At 44.7% G+C, this 27,214-nt stretch overlaps 1 protein-coding gene across 2 annotated transcripts; it reads left to right on the top strand.

Moving 5' to 3' along the window:
- Window positions 1–10: 10 nt before the first annotated feature.
- Ecd (ecdysoneless cell cycle regulator) lies at window positions 11–27,214 on the top strand. 2 transcript variants are annotated; one of them, XM_085828390.1, is made up of 14 exons: window positions 11–293; window positions 1,282–1,487; window positions 4,323–4,440; window positions 9,130–9,217; window positions 9,325–9,503; window positions 9,735–9,927; window positions 10,615–10,743; window positions 13,190–13,318; window positions 17,989–18,074; window positions 19,036–19,142; window positions 19,237–19,423; window positions 20,793–20,860; window positions 24,818–25,026; window positions 26,529–27,214. In XM_085828390.1, exons 2-14 carry the CDS (start codon window positions 1,283–1,285, stop codon window positions 26,754–26,756), a joined length of 1,926 nt encoding a protein of 641 aa, XP_085684516.1. In that variant the 5' UTR covers window positions 11–293; window position 1,282; the 3' UTR covers window positions 26,757–27,214. The 2 variants fall into 2 exon arrangements, with proteins under 2 accessions (XP_085684516.1, XP_021038236.1); XM_021182577.3 differs by having other exon boundaries at window positions 1,279–1,487.

Here is a 27,214-nt window from a genome sequence, read left to right as displayed (position 1 = left end):
TATACTCAGGGTTCCGGGGCCTCACGACTTGCAGGCGTTCAGGCGTGGATCAGGGCCCAAGCGAACGCGAGGACCCAGCATGGGCCGGGATTGGGCAGTTGGTGGTCGCCTCTGACCAAGTGTCCTGCTGGAAGAGGCAGCCAAGGAAAGGTGCCAGAGCAGAGGCGCACGAGAGAGCTATTGAAAGGGATCGTTTTACTTTTGTCAGGAGGAAGAAGAGCGTCTAGTTTGGTGAAGGAGCTCTATACCGCACCAGGACAGTGCTCCTGGTGGCTCCTCTTCTGTGCTCTCGGGTATGTCATTTGTCATTAATTCCCATGATCTCAAGTCCAATTCTGACTCTGTAAATTCTACATAAAGAGCCCTGCTTGGATTTAGGGTGAGGGTGGGTAGAGTTTTTCCCTGATCCGCCAGGTTGAGAAGCAGCACGATTCTAATTTACAGTGGTTAAAAAAAAAAAAAAAAAAGGTGCAGGTTTCTTATTGGTTCATTGCAAAGCCAAGTCAGCTTAGGAATTAAATTGCTGCGTTAGGTGGGCATCCGGAACCATGGCGAATTATTTTAGGACTAAACTCTGACACGCAAGTGTTGGCAGTTTTGCAGTTTTATATCTTCTATAGAAGCCCTGTAGAGCAAGGGGCATTGCTTTTTAACGCACCTAGTAACACAATTTTAAAGGAAGGTGTTTTAGAGACGGCCGACTAACACTTCATTTCACGATTAAGTAGAAAGCTCAAGAAAGTAAAGTGCCCAAAGTATGCCACTGACTGAAGCACAGTTGGAAGGTGTGAGAGAATAATGGATAGTAATGGAATGTTTTCAAACTGTGTTACATACACTGCTGCCGGCTGAAGGGCAAACATTTATTTGTGAGAAATGGTCGTCTTATGTTACCTAGGCTAGCCTCAAAATCCTGGACCCAGGTGATCCTTTTGCCGCAATCTCTCAGCTGAGACCGTAGGCACACTCATTGCACCTGGCTATTTTTAACTTCTATCCTCACTTCTTTGGTTTGGGAAGTGAGTTGTTGGACTTTCATTTACTCCATAATATCAAGGTTTCCAGTTCACATAATTTAAATTTAAGGAAGATAGTTTTAAGTCTAAATGTTATTCAGAGGATAAATCAAGTGGTGTCTGGTAAAGACCGGAACCATGATGGTAGGTGCGTATCAAATTTGGGGGAAATAATGTAGTCACCTAGAAGAATTCTGAGAATGAAGTTATTTCTCCTTTTGTGTGGCTTATGTCCCTGGAACTTTGATGGCCATTTTTAAAGAAGAATGGAGGGCAGTGGAAAGCTCGCAATGGTAGAGGATGCTGTGGAGTACCATCTCTTCCTGATACCAGATAAAGCCAGAGGCACCGAAGAGCACAGAGAGATTCTTCAGGAGTACATTGAACGGATAATGACCCAGTTCGCACCCATACTGGTCCCTTATATCTGGCAGAATCAGCCTTTCAATCTCAAATACAAGCCTGCAAAAGGTAAAGTGAGCCTTCCTTCTGAGAGACTTGTTCCATAACTTTAAAAACCACTGACGCCTGCCCACATATAGCCAAGCCCCTAACTTTAACTCTATAGAATATCTTTATGGCTAGGAGTGCGGGGACTGTGACTGTGGTATGGACTCACTCACTGTGCCTTAGTGTGAGTGCTGGTGCTGCAGAGGTCCAGGCTTGTGACTTAGTCACAGTTCTTTTTCACTGTGCAGGACTTATCTCGATGATGCCTGTGGGAGGTTGCTTTGTTTCCTGTAGTTGTTTTGCTGAGAATCAAAGAGTGACTTTATCTGGCCAATAAAAACAACTAAATGGGTTTTGTTACTGTCCGTTGCCACCCAGAAGCATTTCCGGTGTCCTTTACTGCTGTCACCAGTGCTTACGTCCAACTCTAGCAAAATACAGTCATCTGTTCTGTCATGTCTTCTGACATTATGAAAATGAATGAGCGCAGCCAGGCTGTATTTACTCAGTGACTCAGAGGGTCTGTTGAGGATCGGGAGCCTTGTATCTTTGGATCCCGCCATTCCTGTTCATGCTTCAGTGCTAATGTGTTATATTTGGCTAGCAGCCGCTCGGTTTCTCCTGTGGTAATACTGTCACTGAACTTTTTCCATCACTGGGCATTGAACCTGGGGCCTTGTGCGTTGCTAAGCAACTGGTCTGTCACTGAGCTACTTCCCCAACCCTAATTTTGTTTTCTAGATACAGGCAATGTTTATTGACAGGGAGATGAGCAAATTAATGTGCCACATATAAAACGAGCCCGTTAGACAGGTATGGTGGCACACACCTGTCATCTTAGCACTCTGGGCCTAAGGCAGGAGAATCACCAGTTTGAGGCCAGCCTGGGGCACAGAGTGAGAGCCAGTTTCCAAACAAAAACAACGTATTATCTTTTAGAAAGCCAGGCTTACCCTGAATTTTCCACTATGTGATGGCATTGCTGACTGTTACCCAAGATAATTAGTATTTCAAATTTACAGTCCTTGCTTTGCTATGTGCCGTGAGGAACAGAGCAGGAGGACCTAGTGTCAGCACCTTCAGATACTAGGGGCTTGGTCTCAGTGTGGGAGACTACAGCTTCTGAACTTCCCTGAGCTCCACCACCATTGGCAGGTACCTTGGTACCGCACAGATTAGACTGTGCCGCTTCCTGTGGCTGCGGGGAGGAGGTTTCAGTTGAAGTCTGATATATAATGCAAATGAAAATCGTACTCTGCTCTGAGCTCCTCTAACTGGAGAGATAGGGGATTTGGTGAAGCAGCTAAGTTGAGAGGTTGTTCCTCTCGCATCTTTTGGTTCTGTTTCTTTGGCTTGGTTTTTGCCATGGTTGCTGTGGTGCCTGGGAGTGCATTTGTCTGAGCTTCACGCGGTACATTACATCAATTGACTCCTTAACTTTTTGTTTATTTTATGTGCTTGGGTGTTTGCACATACGTATGTCAGTGCAGGACATTCACACAGTGCCCTCAGACAGAGGAGGACGATGGATCCCTTGCAACTGGGGTCGCCAGTGTTTGTGAGCCACCATGTGGGTGCTGGAAATTGCACCCAGATCCTCTGGGAGAGCAGCCACTGAGACATTGGTTGACTTTGTATGTTGAACCATTTTTGTCGTATGGGAACAAACCCCACTCGACTGTGGTATTATAACCCCTTTCAATGTGTGGTTGAATCTGGTTAGTCAGCTTTTCAGTGTTGTGATTAAAAAAAAATACCTGAGAAAAATCAACTTAAGGACTTATTTGCTTATGGTTTCAGAGAGATCACTTGGCTCTGCTGTAACTCAGCCTGCCCTCAAACTCATGATCCTCCTGCCTCAGCCTCCCCAGTGCTAGGATTACAGGTGTATGCCACTATGCTCAGCTGTTAGATAGAGGCTTTTGATTGCTGAGCCAATATCCATCATAGTTATAAGTCTGATAATCCTTTCTACTTCTTCTTGATTGCATCAAGACCTTAATTAGGGGTTTATTAATTTCATTTCTTATAGCTTTCCCAATTTCTTGGAATAAGACATTCATAGATTCCCTTGTAACCTCTTATACTCTACAGAGAGAGTATAATGCCTCCTCTTTCACATCTGAATTTAGTTGTCTCTTCTTAGTGTAGTTTTACTGACCTCTTCTCCCATTTAAAAAAACAAACAACCCTCAGTTTGTTTCATTTATCTCTGCTGTGATTGTCTTGTTTCTCCTGCTAGGTTTATGCTTTGTTTGATGTTTTTCTTCTTTCCTAAAGTGGGAGTGCTGGTTTGAGATCTTACATAACTGTAAACTGTCACTTTAATGATTTTTGCTAAACTAGATATGAATTTTCATATATAATACTTTCATTTTTTCCAAGATATTTTTTCACTTCTCCTGTGATTTCCTTTTTGACTCTTGGTTGTTAAAGAGTGTGATGTTTAGCATCTGTCTACTTAGGGATGGTGCACCTATTTGAGATGTTCTATTCCACCAAAACAGAGTCCTTATATCCCGTGACACTCCCTTATCTCCTGTAACTCCGTGCCTCTGGCCATGCTCTTCTTTCTGGAAAGTCCATCTCTGATTGTTCTTCAGCTGTTATTACCATACAAAATGAAGCAGGAGCCTCCTTTATGTTCACACAACTGTTAGTGGGTTTTTAAAGATGGTTTGGCTTTCTGTTCCTTTTTTGAGACCCAAACTCCTCATATCTTGCTCAGAATTGCAACCCCAGCTCCCAGAATAATCCTTGCAATTTAGCCCGTGGCTAGTAAACAAATGCTTATGTATGTTTTTCCTTGCAGGGCCACACTTGCCTGGCTCACAGTCACTTCTCTCTTGTTTATAGGAGGTGTTCCTGCTCATATGTACGGCATGACAAAGTTTGGAGATAACATTGAGGATGAATGGTTTATTGTTTATGTAATAAAGCAGATTACAAAGGAATTTCCAGAGTTAGTGGCAAGGTATTGTCATTATTTTAATTATTCTAAAGGGATTCTCATTTTAAAGCATAAGTGATTATATTTGTTTTCTTTTAGTAATTTTTGTCTGAGCTCTGGCAGAAATTGTTCAAATTTGGGGCAGATTGAAAAGCTGACTGTTTTCTTTCTATTCTTTCGTGACTTGGTTTTCTAGGAAAGACACTGAGAGTTCAGTTCCTCAAACACTTCAAGCTAAACCTTCTTAGCTTAGCTTTTGCTGTTTTTGAATTCTCATTATTGCTTGGCATCATGGACGTGCATGGTTTCAGTGTTTAGGAGAAAGAGGGAGGAGGATTGAGGGTTTTAAGGCAGCCTGACATGTCATGAAGACCCTGCTTTAAAGAAACAGTAAGCTCTAATCATAAGAGAACAGATACTTGTGGTAAATAAAAATGTGAAACAGCATAAAAGGTGGTGCAGCACTAGTGGCCTCCCAAGTTACCATTGTGAACTCCGTGTTTGTTTGTCTTCTCAAGACAGGCATCTCTGTGTATCCTGGATGTCTTGTCCTGGAACTTACTTGTCCAGGTTGTCCTCAAACTGAGAGATCCATCTGCCTCTGCCTCCTGTATGCTGGAATTAAAGGCATGTGCTACCACACCCGGTTCATCATGAACAACAATTCCTCCTCCTCCTTCTCCTCCTTCTTTTTTGCATAGCCAAATCTTATTTCATTTTTCTCAGGTACTATACCCAGCTGTAGTTTCCCCTCTCTCCTCTCCTCCCAGTCCCTCTTCCTCTAAACCTCCACTTCTCTTTCCTAGGTCACTCCTCTTCCATTTCCTTTCAGAAAAGATCAGCCCTCCCTGGCATATCAACCAAACATGGCATAACAAGTTAAAATAAGAATAGGCATGCCCCCTCCCCCTCATATCAAGGCTGGATGAGGCAACCCAGTAAGAGGAAAAGGGTCCTAAGAGCAGGCAAAAGAGTCAGAGACAGCCCCCACTCCCACTGTTGGGAGTCCCCCAAGAACACCAAGCTATACAACCATAACATAGATGCAGAGGACTCAGGTCAGATCACACAGGCTCCTTGGCTGTTGGTTCAGTCTCTGTGAATCCTATGAGTTCTGGTTAGTTAACTGTGTGAGTTCTCTTGTGCTCCTCAACCCGTCTGGCTTCTATAATCCTTTCTCCTCCAAGCTCTGCCTAATGCTCTTCTGTGGGTCTGGGCATCTGCTCCCATCTGTGCTAGGTGAAGCCTCTCTGATGATGACTGGGCTAGGTTACGGTCTATGAGTATAGCAGAATATCATTACAAATCATTTTATTGCCTTTTTAAAATGGCTATTCATATTTGGTTTTATCCTAGATCTCTGGGCTATCCAGTCTCTGATTCCTGGCCCTCCAGGCAATGTCAGGTGTGGGCTACCTCTTGTGGGGTAGGTCTCAGGTTGGGCCAGTTATTGGTTGACTGCTTCTACAAGTTCTGCACTACCTTTACCCCGGCACATTTTGTAGCAGAACAAACTATACTTTGAAGGTTTTGTGGCTGAATTGATGCCCCAGCCCCTTCACTAGAAGCCTTGCCTGGTTACAGAAGATGGTTCCATATCTCCAACTACGAAGAGTCTTCACAGCATCACCTTTGTAAATTCCAGACAGATTCTAGTGCACTAGGTTTCTACCTCACCACTGAAATGCCCCTCAATTGCAGTTGTCTCCCCCGGTAGTCTCTCCCTCCACCCCCGACTTGATCCCTCCTGTTCCTATCCCTACCTGCCCCCAGTCCACAATGCTCATGAACTTTTAATGTGTATGAAAAAAAGTTCTAACTTGGTGGTGTACATCTTTAATCCTGGCACTTAATGGGCAAAGGTAGTTGGATCTCTGCTAGTTCAAGGCTAGTCTGGTCTACATATCAAGTTCCAGGCCAGCCAGGAATCTCTGTGTGTGAGTGTGTGTGTGTACATCTATGTATGTATGTGTACACACACACACAGACACCTATTGAGTCTCCTTGATGTCAGCAAGATGGACACCTTTTTAAGGACATAGTTACTCTAGTTACCCATCTGAAGGATTATTACACTGGCATTTCCTAGTTGGCGGGAAAGCTCATCCACTAATGGCTTCAGTGGATTCCACTGTGACACGTTTCATTTCAGCCTGAAGCTTCACCTCCTGTCAGCCTCCCTGAAAGCCACAACCCCTGAAAGCCATGCCCTTCTCATTTTTCTCTTCTGGTTCCTCTTTCACCACATCTAGATCTTCATTTTTAATCTTTTCTGTATATTTACTCTGTTCTGAGTTACTGGATTGTAAGGATTAAAAAAAAAAAAAAACCAAGAATCTCTGTGTATAACATTCTTACCCTGAGTCCATGTACAGCCAGTCCAAGTGATCTGCACACTTGGCCTGACAGTGTAATAGTGTAATCTCAGTAATATGTGTTTCACAGACTTCTATAATATTTTATCTCTTATTGACTTATGGTTTTTCTTTTCCTCCTCCTTCTCTTCTTCCTTTTCTTCTTTTCCCCTCCTCCCTTCTTCCTCTTCTTTTTCCTCTTCCTCCTCTTCTTTTTGTTTTTTGTTTTGTTTTTGTTTGTTTGTTTTTCGAGACAGGGTTTCTTTGTGTAATAGCTCTGACTGTCCTTGCTTTGTAGTCCAGGCTGGCCTCAAACTCATAGAGATCCGCCTCCCAAGTGCTGTCCTTAAAGGTGTGTACCGCCACACCTGGCCAATGATACAATTTTTAAGGAGTCATACACAGAAATTTAAGAGAAGTCAGTATGGGAAGCTAAACAGGTGCTATGTTATAAATCTGTTCTAAAAAGCAGCTAGTTCTCTGTCGTTCGTTACCTACCGGTGCCAGCAGAGGGCACTAAATTGGAAAATGCACCTTGTGTACCCTGTGTCCTCTAACTTCAACAACCTTGAAGTTACATCACCCCCTGTTCACCTGTGTCCTGCCAACTCTGTTGCACACCAAGTGCTGTGATTAGAGGCGTGCACTGTCAGGGCCCAGCAGAAAGATGGGTGGGAAGTGAGCACCCAGCTGTGCCATTTGACCCTTGAGGAGTTCCGACTGTAGATGATTCGCTACCTTTACCTTTTCTTTTCTTTTCTTTTTGTGAGATGACATCTTGCTTCTTGCTGTGTTGCTCAGGCTGGTTGGAGCCCCTGGGATTAAGCTGTATTCCCCCTTAATCCTTCAGATAGCAAGGACTGCAGTTTTTATTTTTATTTTCTAAACTTTACATTTGTGCTTGATTGACAAACAAAAGATTATATACACTTACTTTGTAATGTGTGTTTTGAAATATATATACATCATAGAATGGCTAAATTGAGCCTATTGACATATGCATTACCTTCCATTTTTTTGTGTTTAAATTAAAAAAAAAAAACAAAAAACAGAAATACTTGTTTTATGTTCCTACCAGATTGACCTTTCTAAAGGAAAGTTCTAACTATTTTGCTACTCCCACTGTAAAATACCTTTTTTTTTTCTTTTTAAAAAAATTTTGTCTGTGAAGTATAGCACATGCTCACTCATGGGTTCTCGTGGTAGGATTGCTTTTTAAGTCTTGTTCTGTATGAGTCACCACCCCCAAATAACACAATTCTGTACCTCTAGTTCTCAGGGGCCCAGCGCCCTCTTCTGGCCTCTGTGGACACTGCACACACATGATGCACATACATACTTACAGGCAAAATATACATAATAAAACTAGTTTAAAATACGGAATACTAGTATTGCTGGGTGTGTTTGCGTGCGTGTGCAGGATCTCGGGGGGAGGAGCCCTGAGTACACAGTGCAGGTGTGGGTCCCCAGCATAACCCTGTGGAGTTTCTTCCTTCCATCCTTTTGTGGGTTCCTGGGATCAGCTACAGGTTGCTGTGCCTGTGCAGCAGGTGCCTTCTCCAGCTTCCCACTCTAACTTTATACATCCAAATAAAATTTAGCCATGTGACATTGTTACTCAAAAATTAAAAATAGATGAGACAAAAAAATAATCTTTGTGGATTCAAGTAATGCTTTGTACATAAAGGTCTTCCTAGTTTCACTCATAAGTAGTGCCCCCCCCCCAAGCCTTTTAGTACCTATGTCTTTCCATATTTCTGTCTAACATAGAACTTTGATTTTCTCATTAGTATCTCTTAATCTCCTTACAATCTTATGGTTTCATATAGGCTTTTAAAAATTTTATTTATTTTATGTATGTGAGTACACTGTAGCTGTCTTCAGACACTCCAGAAGAGGGCATCAGATCCCATTATAGTGCTGGGAATTGAACTCAGGGCCTCTGGCAAAGCAGTGCTCTTAACTGCTGAGCCGTCTCTCTAGGCCTTTCCTGTATGCTTTAAGATTTATTTTTATTGTTTTTAGGTGTGTGTGTGTGTGTGTGTGTGTATGTAGAGGTTATACTTGTGAGTGGGAGCCGGATTATGAAATGTCATGAAGCTAGATTTATAGGCCTTTGTGAGCTGCCTGATATGGGGCTGTGAGCTAAGCCTGGGTCCTGTGCAAGAGCAGAACATGCTCTTAAGTATTGAGCCATTTACCAGCCCTACTTGACTATATGTTAAACTTTGCTTTTTTTTTTTTTTGGCAATCTGTACATAGTATATACTTAAGATTTTTCTGAAAAGAAGGGGAAAATGTATTTGATTAAAGCTGTTCATGGTCTGTGAATGTGAAAATGGATCTTCTGTTTTACTAGGATTGAAGACAATGATGGTGAGTTCCTGTTAATAGAAGCGGCCGACTTTCTCCCTAAGTGGTTGGATCCTGATAACAGTGCCAATAGGGTAAGTACACCCGGCTTAGAGAACACAGAGATGAAATTTGCTGCGTCATTTCCTGCGTGCCCAGGCGTCCTGGAGACCGTGAAGAAACGAAGGTTGCCCTTTTGCAGGTGTTTTTCCATCATGGGGAGCTGTGCATTATTCCTGTGCCAAGGAAATCTGAAAGGATGTCGTGGTTACCCATGACACCACCAACAATCCAGCAAGCTTTGAGTATAATCTCAGCACATCCAGAAGCTGTTTTGGCTTCAGAATCTGTACAAGCCGCTGTGGACAGGCGCATCAGTGGGTAAGACAGGGAGCACGGAGACTCTTGCTGAGGAGCGTTTTGGTTCAGTGCAGCACAGGCTTTTATTTGCACACAGAATTCCTTCAGCCTAGGCCAGTGCTCATCTGCACTTTACTGTTCCTGGCCAGCCATAAGTACCTAGTAAGACCCTGAAAAAAAATCCTGATATTTACAAAAAAGATAAATATATAAAAAAACATATAACATAAAAGCAATTGCTACTTGTCACAGGTACCCAGAAAGGATCGAAGCATCCCTCCATCGAGCACACTGCTTCCTTCCAGCTGGCATTGTGGCGGTGCTCAAGCAACGGCCCAGGCTGCTGTCAGCAGCTGTCCAGGCCTTCTACCTACGGGACCCCATTGACCTAAGAGCCTGTCGAGTCTTCAAGACATTTTTGCCTGAAACACGAATAATGGCCTCGGTGAGATATCTTTCTTGGTCATTTAGTTTTTCTTATACTTTTACTAGTTCTCTTAAAAAGTTAGTGCTTGCCAGGCATGGTGGCACACACCTTTAATCCCAGCACTTGGGAGGCAGAGGCAGGCAGATTTCTGAGTTCGAGGCCAGCCTGGTCTACACAGTGAGTTCCAGGACAGCCAGGGCTACACAGAGAAACCCTGTCTCGAAAAACCAAAAAAAAAAAAAAAAAAAAAGAAAGAGAAAAAGAAAAAGTGAGTGCTCCTTCTTCCTTTCTAAAAAACCCAAACACCAAGTGCAGGGGATGTGAAGAAATCCCTCACTTCGTAGCTGAGTACATATGGACTATATTTCCCTACTTTTGTATTTATTTCCTCCTTAGCAATAAAACATTTCATCTCTTAATTATTATCTTCTACCCCTCTTAAGTTGCCATAATGTAATTAAAGATAATTCGTTTAGTGCCAACTTCAAAGTGGGCAGTAGGGTAACCTTCATAGTATGTGAATGTTTACCTCACTAGCACTTTATGAGAACAAGCAGGAGTGATGGGCTGCACCCACGCTGCGCTTCCCCTATGGATATGTGAGCTTGAAGCCCACGAGTGGACTGATTGTTATGTTAACTATGAAACGATATTCAAAACTCAATTTCAGGAAAAGACTCACATATTTTGTATCCCAATGTCCAGGTCACTTTCACGAAATGTCTGTATGCACAGCTGGTACAACAGAAGTTTGTGCCAGACCGGCGGAGTGGATACGGGCTCCCACCTCCATCACATCCCCAGTACCGAGCCTATGAACTGGGCATGAAGTTGGTAATGTTGAACAAGAAAACTACCTAACTTCTTTCTTTTTTCTTCTTCTCTCCCTCCTTCCCCCACTTTCTTACCTTCCTTCCTTTCTCTAATGTGGAAGAGCTTTAAAGCCTGGAGAAATGGCTTAGGCACTAAAAGTACCCACTGCTCTTGCAGAGGGCTCCTTTGATTGCCAGCATTTACACCAGGTGGCTCACAATAGCCTGTAATTCCAGATCCAGGGCGTTCCTAGGCTTCAGGCCTGTCTGAGTGCCTGCAATCACATGTACACACACGCGCACGCGTGCACACACTCTGACACCCTTGAGCATTAGTGATGGAGACAATGAAGAGCAGCAGTGTCCTGCTGCTCTCACTGTTTCCCTGCAGCTGCAGTGTCCTGCTGCTCTCACTGTTTCAGTTGCTTGTCAGTTTCATGCGATGATGACTGACACAGCGTAGGAACTCTGGAAATACGTCCTGATTGTGTGACAGCGTAGTAAAGTTTATCATTTCATTGGAGCCTCAGTGACCCAGCAGCTGTGAAACCATCTGAGAATGAAAGTTGGTTCTGTCACGCTTAGAGCAAAATAAGTTCCACTTGGATTAAATATAAAAACTGAAACTATAAAATTAGAAAACAAAGGAAAATCATCATCTAAGAAAGGCCTTTTTAGGCATGACTTGCAACCAGAATCAATAAAAGATTGACTGATTTGATTTTGTAAAGCTTTCTAGCTAAGCACAATGTACATGTGGGGTCCTAGTCAGAGTCCAGGAGTCAGAACACAGCTGGGTAACAGACAGCAAAACTGGCTCAAAGAACAACATAACACTAATGGAGAAGAGAAATTCTGCATGGAAAAGAAAAATGTCATGAGCTCAAAAGATACCAGAAAACCTGGAGAAGGAATATTAGGAGTTCCTAGAGAAAACGATACTAACTAATTGTTCAGAAGCTGTTCACAGAAAAAGAAGTACAAATGAATTTTAATTGAAAATTTAAAAATGTTGACTTCTTTTCTTAAAAATTAATATAATTTAAAGCTACAAAATAGTGGTTTCCATCACAAGATTGGCAAGTATAAAAAGTACGAGAACATATACTGAGTTGGTAAGAAATTATAAGAATATATAAAGGAAAAGGATGCTTTAATATGCCAGGCATGGTGGTACACCTCATTAATCTTAGCACCCAGGAGGAAGGAGGGACCTCTGAGTTCCCAGATGGCCAGGGGCACATAGTGAGACCCTGTCTTGTAAAACCACAAGAAAGAGAGAGAGAAAGAAAGGAAGGAAGGAAGGAAGGAAGGAAGGAAGGAAGAAAGAAAGAAAGAAAGAAAGAAAGAAAGAAAGAAAGAAAGAAAGGGAAAGCAAAGGAAGGAAGGGAGGGAGAGAGAGAGAAGAAAAGGAAAGAAAAAAGAAAAGAAAAGAAAAGAAGAGAAAAGAAAGAGCGAGCTGATTCGGTCCCTGTGAGGAGCAGTGTGCCAATATCCATCCACACTGAAATTGCCTGCACTGACCAGTTTCCTTATCATTCTCTTTTCTAAAAATGTATTTCAGGTGCAGAAACACACAGAAGTATACTCGGGAGCATCCCTTTTAGTACTGAGGTCACAAACACCAAGCCTGCAGAGGGAAAATAGGTGCATTGTGGCCTGTCCATGAAGTGAAGTGGACAGACTGATGTGTACTGATGGGAAATTCTCTCCACAGCATGCAGAAGCATGCAGACTAGCTTGCAGTCCTCTTGGGTCACAAAGGGGTGGAGTAGAGCAACATCATGGAATTCTACCTGAGCACCCAGCTTACTTCTGAGGGGAGAGGCTGGGCGTTGCTAATAATGTTTGAATTGTGCCATATTATTCTTACGATTTTTTACTAAAGATCTTAAAACGAAATTATCTTCTTTCCAGTGTCTGAGAATATGCTCAATTTATTTTCACATTTTATTTCAATATATATTTCAATAAATAAAAATAATTTTTATTTATTTTGTGTGCATGGCAGGGTTGGGGAGCCTGCCATGGTGCACATGAGGGGCAGAGGACAATTTGGGGGTGCTGGTTCTCCTCTTCTTCCATATGGATACCAGGGATTGAACATGGGTTGTCAGGCTTAGTGGCAAGCACTGAACCAGCTTTCCAGCTCAAAAATAAATTCCTACTTTTCATAAAATTTAAAAAGTGTTCTAAGTGAATCTGGGTATGGTGGTACACACCTTGATCCCAGCAACTGGAGGGCAGAGGCAGGTGGGTATCTATGAGTTCCAGGCCACCCAGGACCACATAGTGAGACCTGTCTGAAAAAAAAAACCATAAAACCAAAACACACATTCCCTCATGTCTAGTCACCTAGTTCTAGATTGTTGCTGAATGATAAGCAATTAAGATGGTAGAGAAGAAAAAAAAAAAAAAAAAGAAAGAAAACACAGTAACATAATAAAAATTCTGTCTGTCTCATCTAGGCTCATGGATTTGAGATTTTGTGCTCCAAATGTAGCCCACATTTTTCTGACTCCAGGAAGTCTCTTGTGACTGCTTCACCGCTCTGGGCCAGCTTCCTTGAAAGTCTGAAAAGGAATGATTACTTTAAGGTGAGACTTGTGCTTATTTCTTCTCATGAGTGTGTGTGTGTGAGTGAGTATGTGTTATGTGTGTTCTCGTGTGTGTGTGTGTGATGTGTATTCTCATGAGTATGTGTGTGTGTTATGTGTGGTCTCGTGTGTATGTGTGTGTGTTATGTGTGTTCTCGTGTGTGTGTGTGTGTGTGTGTTATGTGTGTTCTCATGTATGGAGGCCAGATGTGGGTGGAGGGTGTCTTCCTTTCATTAAACTTACCAAATGGCTGGCTGTACTGGCTGCCCAGGGAGCACCCAGGACTCCCCACCAGCTCTCCCTTCCCACTCTGGGCTTCCAGGTGTGTACTATCAGGCCTGTATTGTTTGTTTATTTTATGTGGGACCTGGGGATTCAAACCCAGGTCCTTCTGTTTACACAGCAAGACCTTTATCCACCGCCATCTCCCCAGTCTCTGTACTGTTTAATTTTAAAATCTCCAACTCACAGAAAATTATGACTTATTTAAAAGTAAAATATAATTATAGAAGCTCCAATAGCAGGACACCTCATAGATACTCAGGCATGGGAAGCAGGTAACAAGATAGTATTCGTTGGATATTTATGATACTAGAGGATTATTTTTAAATTATTATTGTTGTTTGAGACAAGGTCTCTTCTGTAATCCTGGCTGTCCTGGTGTTTACTCTGTAGACCAGTTTGGCTTCAAACTCAAAAAGACCCTCCTGCTTCTGCCTCCCAAATGCTTAGAGGACACCATACCAGTTTTATTTTTAAAAATCCTTTAAATTGCATGTATTTATTTAGTTGAGGGGCCATGTATATGGTGCTGTATGTGGAGGTCAGAGGACAACTTGTGAGAGTCAGTTTCCCATGTGGGCTCCCAAGGTTCAACTAGGTCATCAGGCTTGGCAGCAAGTGCCTTACCTGATGAACTATCTTGCCAGCCCCAGCCTAATATTAGAGAATTATGTTTGTCAAGTGATAAAATTTATTACTTGTATCTGATGAGCAACTTATAAAAATTGAAAAAGCAACATGAAGCTCTAGACAGGAAAATTAGCAAAGATAGGGTATCTTAAAAAGGCTACAAACCACAAGTGGCCTGCAGGGGGGAGAAGGAGAGAGTGGAGGTGCTCATCCCTCAGTGGGACAGCCACCTCCCTCAGTGGGACAGCCACCTCCCTCAGTGGGACAGCCACCTCCCACAGTGGGACAGCCACCTCCCTCAGTGGGACAGCCACCTCCCTCAGTGGGACAGCCACCTCCCTCAGTGGGACAGCCACCTCCCTCAGTGGGACAGCCACCTCCCACAGTGGGACAGCCACCTCCCACAGTGGGACAGCCACCTCCCTCAGTGGGACAGCCACCTCCCTCAGTGGGACAGCCACCTCCCTCAGTGGGACAGCCACCTCCCTCAGTGGGACAGCCACCTCCCTCAGTGGGACAGCCACCTCCCTCGTGGGACAGCCACCTCCCTCGTGGGACAGCCACCTCCCTCGTGGGACAGCCACCTCCCTCGTGGGACAGCCACCTCCCTCAGTGGGACAGCCACCTCCCTCAGTGGGACAGCCACCTCCCACAGTGGGACAGCCACCTCCCTCGTGGGACAGCCACCTCCCTCGTGGGACAGCCACCTCCCTCGTGGGACAGCCACCTCCCTCGTGGGACAGCCACCTCCCTCGTGGGACAGCCACCTCCCACAGTGGGACAGCCACCTCCCACAGTGGGACAGCCACCTCCCACAGTGGGACAGCCACCTCCCTCAGTGGGACAGCCACCTCCCTCAGTGGGACAGCCACCTCCCTCAGTGGGACAGCCACCTCCCACAGTGGGACAGCCTCCTCCCTCAGTGGGACAGCCACCTCCCACAGTGGGACAGCCACCTCCCTCGTGGGACAGCCACCTCCCACAGTGGGACAGCCACCTCCCTCAGTGACAGCCACCTCCCACAGTGGGACAGCCACCTCCCTCAGTGGGACAGCCACCTCCCTCAGTGGGACAGCCACCTCCCTCAGTGGGACAGCCACCTCCCTCAGTGGGACAGCCACCTCCCACAGTGGGACAGCCACCTCCCTCAGTGGGACAGCCACCTCCCTCAGTGGGACAGCCACCTCCCTCAGTGGGACAGCCACCTCCCTCAGTGGGACAGCCACCTCCCTCAGTGGGACAGCCACCTCCCTCAGTGGGACAGCCACCTCCCTCAGTGGGACAGCCACCTCCCTCAGTGGGACAGCCACCTCCCTCAGTGGGACAGTCACCTCCCACAGTGGGACAGTCACCTCCCACAGTGGGACAGCCACCTCCCACAGTGGGACAGCCACCTCCCTCAGTGGGACAGCCACCTCCCTCAGTGGGACAGTCACCTCCCACAGTGGGACAGCCACCTCCCACAGTGGGACAGCCACCTCCCTCAGTGGACAGCCACCTCCCTCAGTGGGACAGCCACCTCCCTCAGTGGGACAGTCACCTCCCTCAGTGGGACAGTCACCTCCCACAGTGGGACAGCCACCTCCCACAGTGGGACAGACACCTCCCACAGTGGGACAGCCACCTCCCACAGTCCAAGGCCCAGGGATCATCACAAGACTGTAAGAACGGAGATGGGAGAGCACAGAAAAACAGTGTTGTCAAACAAAGCGGGGCAGCTGCACACTTGAGCCCATAGCAGCTGTGACCGCATGCAGACCTGCACAAGATCAAGCTGGACAAACCCCAGCATGGCAGAGGGAAGTGGTCACAAAGTCCTACCCTCACTGAGGACAGTTGATGGCTGCCGGCAGAGGGAAAGCTGGCTTTCTTGAAGGATATGGCCCTATAACTGTCACATGCTAGCATGAAGTAGACTCAGTGGGTTTAAAAACAAGCAAATATGAAAGTGGGAAATACTAATGGTAGAAAGACAAGAGAGGACTGAAGGCGCGTGAGAGGGTAGACTGGATACAACACCTCGTGTACACATATGAAATTCTCAAGCAATTAAAAAACTACAAGGCAGTGTGGTGGCACATGCCTCTAATTCCAGCACTCAGGAGACAGAGACATGGGAATCACTGCCAGGTCAAGACTAGCCTGGTCTACGTTGTAAGTTCCAGGCAGTGACATAGCAAGATTCTAACCCAAATAAACAAGATAAAACAAAAAGGAGGAAGAAAGAAAAATCACAAAAAGATGAATAGTAGATTTCTCAGAACATCCTTATCTTCAAAGCTGAGGGTGGTGACTCATGCCTCCAGTCTTAGCACATGGGAGGTAGAGGCAGGGGGATCAGGAGTTCAGAGTCCTGGGCATCTTCATGAGTTCCAGGCCAGCCTTGTCTCAGAGAACGAAAGCGAACAACAGTAACAAGAACACTCACAGGTGGCAGATAGAAGCATAGGAGCCCAGTAATGAAGTTGGTTAAAGTGAATGCTCGTTTACACAGCTGCTACGGTTGCCATCGACAGCTTTCAGTGAAAATGACTTGAGGGTGTGGTAGGGTAAGGATGACCACGCTGCATTAGATGTCTGTTTGAAAATGTCATCAAACCCATCACTATATATAATTAGCATATGCTAATGGAACACTAAAACACAACCAAATTCGAGGCCACTCACAGTCGCAGCTAACTAGAGGTTTAGAAAGGAAATCCTAGATCCGTCGGATTGTGCAGCTGTCTTTAGGCCAGCTAAGCCACTTACAAGACCTACTTTCAACACAATAATAAAATTGGGCTGAGAATGTCGGCCAGTATGGATCACTTACATGATCTATGCAAGACTCAGGGATTGAACCCTAGTAGCAGAGAGAAAGAACATTTGCGACTGTGTTCAGAAACCATGGGAACTTTACTCAGAACCTTCATTTCAGCTGATCTTTTATGAGAAACAGCCAAAGTGTTGAAAGCCTGTAATCAATATTATGATTATAACGATTGTGTGGCAGTATGAAAAAGCATGGGAGAGTGTGGTATGAGTGTGTATGAGTGTGGTAAAAAGTAAAATAGCTGGGCGGTGGTGGCGCATGCCTTTAATCCCAGCACTTGAGAGGAAGAGGCAGGCGGATATCTGAGTTCGAGGCCAGCCTGGTCTACAAAGTGAGTTCCAGGACAGCCAGGGATACACAGAGAAACCCTGTCTCGAAAAACCAAAAAAAAAAAAAAAAAAAAAAAAAGAGAGAGAGAGAGAGTAAAATAGTAGGTATGCACTCCTGTGAAAGCAGTGTAGAAGGGAAGCTATGGCGGGATTATGTGGCTTTTGGTTCTGTTTGGCAAACTTTCTGTCTTGTTTTAGAAGTTAGTTACTAATTAGTCAACTGTAAATAAATAAATTGATAGAAAATCCTCCAGATAATTAAAGGTAAAATGTTAAGTGCTGAGGCATAGCCTATAATCCCACCAAATGCATTCAGACCTCTATGTCTCTGAAGCCGATCTGTTCTACATAGGGGACTCCAGGCCACCAGGGCCACATAATGAGACCTCATCTCAAACAAAACAAAACCTAAGACTGCATCCAGCCTAGCACCTTACTTGCTTGGAAGAAATTGGAGTCCACACATATAAACCAATGACAAAACAGATGAGAGGCCTGGGAGCTCTGAGTTCCTGAGTGCCACATGCTGCTGTTGTCAATGTCACTAGTAGGTGTGCTGTTTATTGACATAGTGTATAAGTACTGTTCTGATGCCCGGTACCGTGTTTTCAAGGGACTGATGGACGGCTCTGCGCAGTACCGGGAGAGACTAGAAATGGCAGAGAACTACTTCCAGCTCTGTATACACCGGCCAGAAAGGTGAGTTATAGCCAGGACCAGCACACAGTAGGACAGGCTGGTGGCTGGGTAGTTCTTTTTAAATAATATATTTTAAAAACCTATTTATTGGGCTGGCGAGATGGCTCAGCTGTTAAGAGCACAGACTGCTCTTCCCAGCAGTCACATGGTAGCTCACAACCATCTGTAATGGGATCCAGTGCCGTCTTCTGGTGTGTCTGAATAGAACAACAGTGTACTTACATACATAAAAGAAAGAAATAAATATTTATCATAAACAACTATTTATCATGATTGTATGTACGTGTAATGGGTGAATGAATGCAGATGTATGAATGCAGACAAGAGCATGCCATAGTGTGTGTGTGTGTGTGTGTGTGTGTGTGTGAATCTTTGAACGTTGTCCTCAGTGGTTTCTGGAGATCAGACTCGGGTCATCAGGATCCCAGGGGCATCTTGCCTGCCGTCAGTCAGTCAGACTTTTGCTGCTGTTATGAAAATAACTAGATACTCTCGTGCAAATAGAAAGTGACCTGAGAAGAAAACATTTATACCACAGAGGAACACTATTATTTTGATTTCTTTCTTTCTGGAGATGAAGGGTATTTTTATTCCCTCACTGATAATTTTACTTTTGCATTTTTCTATGAGTACTTTTTTTTTCCTTTTTCTAGCCTGCTGTATTTCTGAGACTGGTTTGGAAGTTCTGATCCTCCTGCCTCTGCCTTTCAAGTGCTGCAGTGACAGCATACACTATCATGTCCACCTGTGATTTTCCATTTATTATGATTTTTTTTTCTTGTTCAGTAATGCTTTCAACACATGGGGTAGTGATAATTTACTCATGGGATTTTTTTTTTCAAAGTACGAAGCTGTTAATGAGTTTGCCTCATCTAAATGGCTGAGATGGTTCCGTCGTCGGTGTGGACAATGAGTCATGACACCATCATAAGAAATGCTCACGTCTTCCATTTGTTTATAGTTCACTTGCTATGAGCCCAGGCGAAGAGATCTTAACCGTGTTACAGACACAGCCATTTGACGTCGACGAGCTCAAGACAGAAGAAGCTGATCTTCCTCCGGAGGATGGTGAGCAGGGCAGGAGCATGGCAGGAGGTGGGAACTGAGCCGCCTTCCCAGGAGGGCCTCTCCTGTGACACAGCATGCATGCTTTCTTTCTCAGATGACCAGTGGTTAGACCTCTCACCAGACCAGTTAGACCAGCTACTGCAAGATGCTGCGGGCAGAAAAGAATCCCAGCTGGGTCCCCAGAAGGAGGAGCTGCAGAACTATGATGTAGCGCAGGTCTCAGACAGCATGAAGGCCTTCATCTCCAAAGTGTCCAGCCACAAGGGGGCAGAGCTGCCCAGGTGAGCGCACAGCGGCAGAGCTGCCCAATTAGTTGTTCCAGAGGTTGAAGTCATTGTCTGTGGGAAGTATCGTGTCCATTCAGCTTTCTTCCATCTTGTTTCAATATTCCTTATTCCTTATCTGAGGTGAGAGAGGTTTCAAGTAGCCTTTGTAATTTCTGAAGCAAGGCAGAAAACTCAAAGGATTTAAAAGCCAGCACCAGACCTTGTTTGTTAGTTACTTTGGTTTTTGTTTGTTTTGTTTTGTTTTGTTTTGTTTTAGATAGGTCTTTCTATACTCTATATAGCCCTGGCTGTCTTGGAACTCACTATATAGACCAGGCTAGCCTTGAAATTGTAAGTATCAACATGCCTCTGCATCTACAGTACTTGTATTAAAGTTGTGGGCTCCCATGCCAAACAACTCCTCCTCCTCCTCTTCCTCCTCCTCCTCCTCTTCTTCTTCTACTGCTTCTCCGTTTCTATTGACTACTCTCTGTGCTCCACTTCCTTAGACTCTAATTCAGAATCTGTACTCATGGCATGTAGCTCTCAACAAACTCAAGCTTCTGATCTCCTACCATACAAGCAGCTTGGAGTCTTGAGACACAAAGAGGGGGATTTAAGGAGCCCATCAGAGGAGGGAGGAATCCCAGAGCCTGTTTGTGGCAGGTCACTAGGGAAAAGGGTAGACAGATTGTTACGGGAACAGCAGATATCTGTTCTGTTCTTTTTGGTGGTAATGGCACTGGCCTGGAGGCTGTGCACACTAACAAGTGCATCCTGGGGAGCTCCTCCCCAGCCCAGTGAGCCTTGGTCAGTGTGGGTGGTCCTGGACTGTAAGAAAAGATACAAGATTATCTTCATTATTTGTTGTTAAGAAAGAAAGAATCGGGGGCTGGAGAGATGGCTCAGGGGTTAAGAGCACTGACTGCTTTTCCAGAGATCCTGAGTTCAATTCCCAGCTACCACTTGGCAGCTCACAACCATCTGCAATGAGATCCAGTGCCCTCTTCTGGTGTGTCTGAAGACAGTGACAGGGTACACATATATCAAAAAACAAAACAAAACAGTGTTATGTTAATGATCTCAGATAACTCGTTTCTCTCACTGTGTATCTCATAGGGAGTAAAGAGCAGATAGGCCACCAAATGCATAGCTTAAGTGTATGTAAAAGGTACATTTTTTACTTTTCTGTCACCAGGTTTTTGTATTTCTATTCTTACTCAAGGTTAATAAGCACAAGGAATTTTTCCTATTTATTTAAACTAAAATTTGTCTTTTCTTGGATATTTCTGGTACTTTCTATAAGCATAGCACCATCTTCAAAAATACCTCAAAGAGCTGTGGTCAGGAGAAATGTCACGCCCTCTTCCCTTTCGTCTTTCAGAGACCCTTCGGAAGCTCCAATCACTTTTGATGCAGATTCTTTTCTGAATTATTTTGATAAGATTTTGGGTGAGTTACAGTGTGGTGTTTACTTTTACTTTGAAACTGTGAAGGGCTGTCACTGTTGCTGGAACTGTGAAGGGCTGTCACTGTTGCTGAAACTGTGAAGGGCTGTCACTGTTGCTGGAACTGTGAAGGGCTGTCACTGTTGCTAGAGGACTGGGGCATTAGGACATTTATGAGCCAAGATACTACGTTCTCCTAAAGGATTCAGGTTGGTTTTTTTTGCTTTTTTTTTTTTTTGTTTTTGTTTTTTTTTTTTTAAGATTTATTTATTTATTTATTATATGTAAGTACACTGTAGCTGTCTTCAGACACTCCAGAAGAGGGCGCCAGATCTCGTTACGGATGGTTGTGAGCCACCATGTGGTTGCTGGGAGTCGAACTCTGGACCTTCGGAAGAGCAGTCGGGTGCTCTTACCCACTGAGCCATCTCACCAGCCCGGATTCAGGTTGTTTTAAACAGTGAAGGCCTGCCCTGTTGAAGCACTCTACCAAGGCAGCCTGATTAGTGCTTGGCTTGCTAGCTGCTCGCTGACTGCGGGCATGCACCTTTGCTTGGCTTGCTCGCTGCTCGCTGACTGCGGGCACGCACCTTTGCTTGGCTTGCTAGCTGCTCGCTGACTGCGGGCATGCACCTTTGCTTGGCTTGCTAGCTGCTCGCTGACTGCGGGCACGCACCTTTGCTTGGCTTGCTAGCTGCTCGCTGACTGCGGGCACGCACCTTTGCTTGGCTTGCTAGCTGCTCGCTGACTGCGGGCACGCACCTTTGCTTGGCTTGCTAGCTGCTCGCTGACTGCGGGCACGCACCTTTGCTTGGCTTGCTAGCTGCTCGCTGACTGCGGGCATGCACCTTTGCTGATTAGTGCTTGGCTTGCTAGCTGCTCGCTGACTGCGGGCATGCACCTTTGCTGATTAGTGCTTGGCTTGCTAGCTGCTCGCTGACTGCGGGCACGCACCTTTGCTTGGCTTGCTAGCTGCTCGCTGACTGCGGGCATGCACCTTTGCTGTTTAGTGCTTGGCTTGCTAGCTGCTCGCTGACTGCGGGCATGCACCTTTGCTGATTAGTGCTTGGCTTGCTAGCTGCTCGCTGACTGCGGGCATGCACCTTTGCTTGGCTTGCTAGCTGCTCGCTGACTGCGGGCATGCACCTTTGCTGTTTAGTGCTTGGCTTGCTAGCTGCTCGCTGACTGCGGGCATGCACCTTTGCTGATTAGTGCTTGGCTTGCTAGCTGCTCGCTGACTGCGGGCATGCACCTTTGCTTGGCTTGCTAGCTGCTCGCTGACTGCGGGCACGCACCTTTGCTTGGCTTGCTAGCTGCTCGCTGACTGCGGGCACGCACCTTTGCTTGGCTTGCTAGCTGCTCGCTGACTGCGGGCATGCACCTTTGCTGATTAGTGCTTGGCTTGCTCGCTGCTCGCTGACTGCGGGCACGCACCTTTGCTGATTAGTGCTTGGCTTGCTAGCTGCTCGCTGACTGCGGGCACGCACCTTTGCTTGGCTTGCTAGCTGCTCGCTGACTGCGGGCATGCACCTTTGCTGTTTTGAAAGGGTTCTAGTGTGGCTTCCATATTACATCTTTGGGTTTTTTTGTTTTTTTGTTTTTTTTTCAGACAGCGTTTTAGAAATCAGTGAGAGAAGCCACCAGCACAGGGCTGGGGAGATGCTCAGGTAGTGATGTGCATGCTGCATGGGAGAGTGAGGCCTGAGCACAGATCCCTGGCCCGCTTGTAAAAAGCCAGGCACAGATGGATAGGCCTCTGGTTCCAGGACTGAAGGGACAGAAACAGATGGGCCGATCCCTGGAGCCTGCTGCTGAGCTTCAGGTCAAGCAGAGAGGCTGTGTGTCAAAATGTACACATGTTAGCCAGGCGCGGTGGCGCTCACCTTTAATCTCAGCACTCGGGAGGCAGAGGCAGGTGGATTTCTGAGTTCAAAGCCAGCCTGGTCTACAGAGTGAGTTCCAGGACAGCCAGAGCTATACAGAGAAATCCTGTCTCAAAAAAACAAGAAACAAACAAACAAACAAAAATACACACATGTATACACACAAAACAAAAATACAGGGTATGACTAGGCTGCACACTGGAGGGTAACAGTAAACGTCTGAAAATGTCAGCTCTTCCTAGTAAGCAAGCAAAATAAAAGCTGGATTTTTCTCTTACCTTACTGAAAAAATTAACAATCAGCTCTTTTTATCATCAAACTCTGCAGGAAGAAGTATAAGTTGTCGTTTCACAGGACAGTTTGGGACTCTAGGAAGCCCATCATTTTTCACTTAGCAATTTCACTTCAGGGGTTCGCTCTATGAACGATAAATGGTCACTGATGGTCACTGCAGTGCTTTTTTTTTGTAGTACCCAAACTCTAATGACCACCAAGAGACAAATGGGTAAATAATAAAGTATAAAGTCACCTGTGTATTCTGCAAGAAGAAGGCCTACAAGATATGGTATATAGAAAAGCATACCATAGTTCACTGTGAGGACATCTAGGTTAGGAAAGAACACCATGGGGCTGGCGTACTGGTCTTTCAAGGGACTGGAGTTTGGTTCTGAGAAATCAAGTTAGGCTGCTCACAACCTCCTATAACTCCAGGTTTAGGGAATCCAGACCCTCTTCTGGCCCATGCATGTTTCTGTACACATGGGCATACACATATGCACACACAAATGAAAATAAATCTTTTACTGAAAGCTGGGCGTGGTGGCACATGCCTTTAATCCCAGCACTTGGGAGGCAGAGGCAGGTGAATTTCTGAGTTCGAGGCCAGCCTGGTCTACAACGTGAGTTCCAGGTCAGCCAGGACTAAACAGAGAAACCCTGTCTCGAAATAAAAAAAAAAAAAAATCTTTTACTGAAAGAAAACTGTATTTGCATGTGCCTGAACACAGAGCTGTAGCTGCTCCATCTGACATTGGGCAGCAGCCGAGCTTTGAAGGATGACTCAGAGAAATCAGTGAACAGGACAGTCTCTGGGCAGTTGAATGTTGACATCAATGTATATTTATGTAATTTTCTAATTGTGTATTTGTATTTTTAAAAGATTTATTTTATGTATGAGTGTTTTGTCTGTGTATATTTATGTACACAATGTGTGTGCCTGGTCCTGAGATGGCCACAAGGGGTGTTGGATACTCTAGAACTGGAGTTTCAGACATTTGTGATTCACTATGTGGTACTGGGAACCAAAACCAAGTTCTCTGCAAGACAGCCAGTGCTCTTAACCTCTGAGCCATCGCTCCAGCTCCTAGACTTTTATTTGTATTTTTTATTTTTTGGAGCAACCCAGGCCCTCATACCTGCTTCTCAGGTTCTCTACCATGGAGTTATACTCCTAGCCTACTGTTTAAATAAAAAAGGAAATGGTGTTTTATTGTTGTTGTTGTTAGTGTGTGTGTGTATTACGTGTGTGGAGGTGTATGTGTAACAACATGGTTATAAAGATCAGAGGACAGCTTTGTGGAGTATTTTTCTCCTTCCACTTTTGGGTTGCCAGGTTGCACTGAAAGCACCTGTCCTTCGGAGCTGTCTCAACAGCCCAGCTTTTCATTTTTTTAAGAAAAAAACCCTTTTAATTAGTCAAATTCTTATTGAAAAGCTAAAATTGAATCTCTTGGCTCAGCCTGTTCTCCATTCTATAATTGTCCCCGAATTACTGTTTTGGGAAAGTTTTGTTTTTTTTTTTTTGTTTTTTTTTTTTTAATTTTTCTTGAGGCAGGGTTTCTGGCTGTCCTGGAACTCACTCTGTAGACCAGGCTGGCCTGGAACTCAGAGATCTGCCTGCCTCTGCCTCCCGAGTGCTGGGATCAAAGGCGTGCGCCACCACGCCCTGCTTGGGAAAGGATTTTTACAAAGTAGTTGGATTAAGTCATTTGGCGCTGGTGTGACATTCCAGTCCTTTAGAGAGGTACAGCCGCGCTTGGACAATTCACCAAGTGGTTCTTCTGCGTCTCGGTGACTAGGAGCAAAGCCTCAGGAGTCAGACTCTGAGGATGACCCGGGTGAGGAGGACGTGGAAAGTGTAGACAGTGATGATGACGTGGGCTTTGAGGCTCAGGAGTCTGAGTCTCTGAAAGGAGCTCTTGGCAGTCTCAAGTCCTACATGGCCCAGATGGACCAGGAACTGGCACACACCAGCATGGGCAGAAGCTTCACCACCAGGGAGCGATTGGTAAGTGCTTCTTAATCTCTCTGTCTCTGAGTGTGTGCAGGAAAGTGAGTCACAGTCATCTCAGTTTTCCTTTGTTTTACACTTTCTTAGCTTTTTTATTATTTAAATGTATTTTATACATAAAACATTAATAATACTGAATATTTTGAGAATCAATATATATAAAAATTTGTTCAACTTTTATATTCATATCCTTTCATAATTCATATCCTTTCATACCCTAAATATATCATTAATGAATATTTAATGCTATCCATAACTGAGAATCCTATATCTAATGTTAAATACTAAATTGTTTCAAAACACACAAAATATTCTTTGGGAGTTAAGCATAGTAAAAGAGCATAAAATACTAAAAATGAATCATTAAGATTCATATTCAAAAGCCCTTATACGATCTGACATAGTGATTCCTTTCTTTTTAGCTTAAATGTCCAAATACCTTCAATTTTGTTTCCTATCCCTCCAGTTAAGAGCCCAGTTAGAACTCCCCTCCTGTTTACATATTCACCTCAGTGGTTTGCCAGCACTGTCTACCAGCAAGAGGCATTATGGGAATAGCACAGGCACTGGAGTGCTGTGGATCAGAGTTTGAAACAGCTCAGCCATCTGCTGTCATTATCTCACTGACCAGCAACCCTCATGTCACAGAATCAGTGCAAAATGACAGTTAAACCCCGTGAGCGCGCATGGCTAATATGAACTCTCCTTGCGTAACCATCTAAACCACAGTAGAACTATAACTGCTTTCAACCCAATGGAGGTTATTTATTAGGCTTAATTGTGAGTAAATATTGCCTAGGGATCTTGATATAATAAAGGCCTTTATTAAGCAAAATGGACAAAGAGCTAAGCTGTTGGAAGACAGACTGCTGGTCCATGGACCACAGCTCGAATGACAAAGATAGAAAGTCTTTAGGTAAAGACGCAGTTTTTCAGATCTTTCCCAGCCTGTGAAGTCGGAGGCTGGGGCTTGGCAGCTAAGACACCACTCAACACTGTGCTCAGGGAACAAAGAGGGAATCCAACTTTTTTCATTGGAAGATTTAGATTTTTGTCTTTTATTAATTATTAATATTAATGCAGGTTATTTTCAAAGTAGGGACATATGTGTTCAATTTGTAGAAATTCTTTTGCAACAGAAATGTGTCACAATCTTTAGAGCTAAGTTTCTTTTGTTTTAAGACAGGATATTGGTCCACATTGTCCTTGAGCTCCTTGTATAGCTAAGGGTGACTGAGCTGTGGCTTCTACCTCCCAGTACTGGGATTACAGGCATGTGCCACCATGCCTGATGGAGCCGGGTGTTAATATATGTATTAAATTACAGTATTAGGATGCATTTTGACTTTGTGTCACCAGGGATTGGAAGTTTCATTTTTAATTTGGGTTTCAAGTATATATTAATACTAAGTTAATGCATCTTACTATAACCAACATGTGACCTAAAGGTTACTATCACCATCTCATGTTGTTCTCCCTCCCTCCCTTCTTCTTTCTAGAATAAGGACCCTCCATCCCACACTGGAAATGACAATTCAGATGAAGATGATTCTGGTGCAGGAGATTGCGCTGTTGAAGCAGTGGATGTAGACCTGAACCTGATTTCAAATATACTGGAATCCTACAGCTCCCAAGCGGGCCTGGCAGGACCTGCTTCCAATCTGTTACACAGCATGGGTGTGCGACTGCCCGACAACGCTGATCACAACCCCCAAGTCAGCCAGTGAAGGACTAGCCTGCACATCAGCCGCCCTTCTCAGGAATAAATGACTCTTCATAAGCACGTCTTTAATCCCAGCACTCGGGAGTCAGAGGCAGGCGGATTTCTGAGTTCGAGGCCAGCCTGGTCTACAAAGTGAGTTCCAGGACAGCCAGGGCTACACAGAGAAACCCTGCCTCAAAAAAAAAAAAAAAAAAAAAAAGAGCGTCTGTCTTCTGTGCAGGTTTCAGAGTTCCCGGGCCACCCTCTCCCAAGTCCTGTGACCTGGACACCGGTTCTCATGAGCTTGTTTGATTTGTTTTACATTTGCCCAGGACAGAGTCTCCGTTATAGTAAACCACTGTGCTGCTGGTGTAATTCTGAATATTCAGTTTCTCCCTTAGGTATGTTCCTCCTCGAGTCAGAATTCTAAGTTGGCAAAAATCCCGTTTCATTCACTTTTTAATGAAATAGAAAGTGCTAAAA

Source organism: Mus caroli, unplaced genomic scaffold (genome assembly GCF_978045245.1).
Source record: "Mus caroli unplaced genomic scaffold, Mus_caroli_1 scaffold_12, whole genome shotgun sequence".
Lineage (NCBI taxonomy): Eukaryota > Metazoa > Chordata > Mammalia > Rodentia > Muridae > Mus > Mus caroli.
Note: the sequence above shows the minus strand (reverse complement) of the source record. Positions and strands in the feature narration are given on the sequence as shown.

Bases quoted from the DNA above. Each gene is read 5' to 3' on its own strand.
- Ecd (XM_085828390.1), top strand. From the start codon at position 1,283: ATGGAGGGCAGTGGAAAGCTCGCAATGGTAGAGGATGCTGTGGAGTAC. The intron at 9,928-10,614 runs GTGAGATATCTT...CCCAATGTCCAG, and splicing joins AAACACGAATAATGGCCTCG to GTCACTTTCACGAAATGTCT. The intron at 10,744-13,189 runs GTAATGTTGAAC...TGTCTCATCTAG, and splicing joins ATGAACTGGGCATGAAGTTG to GCTCATGGATTTGAGATTTT.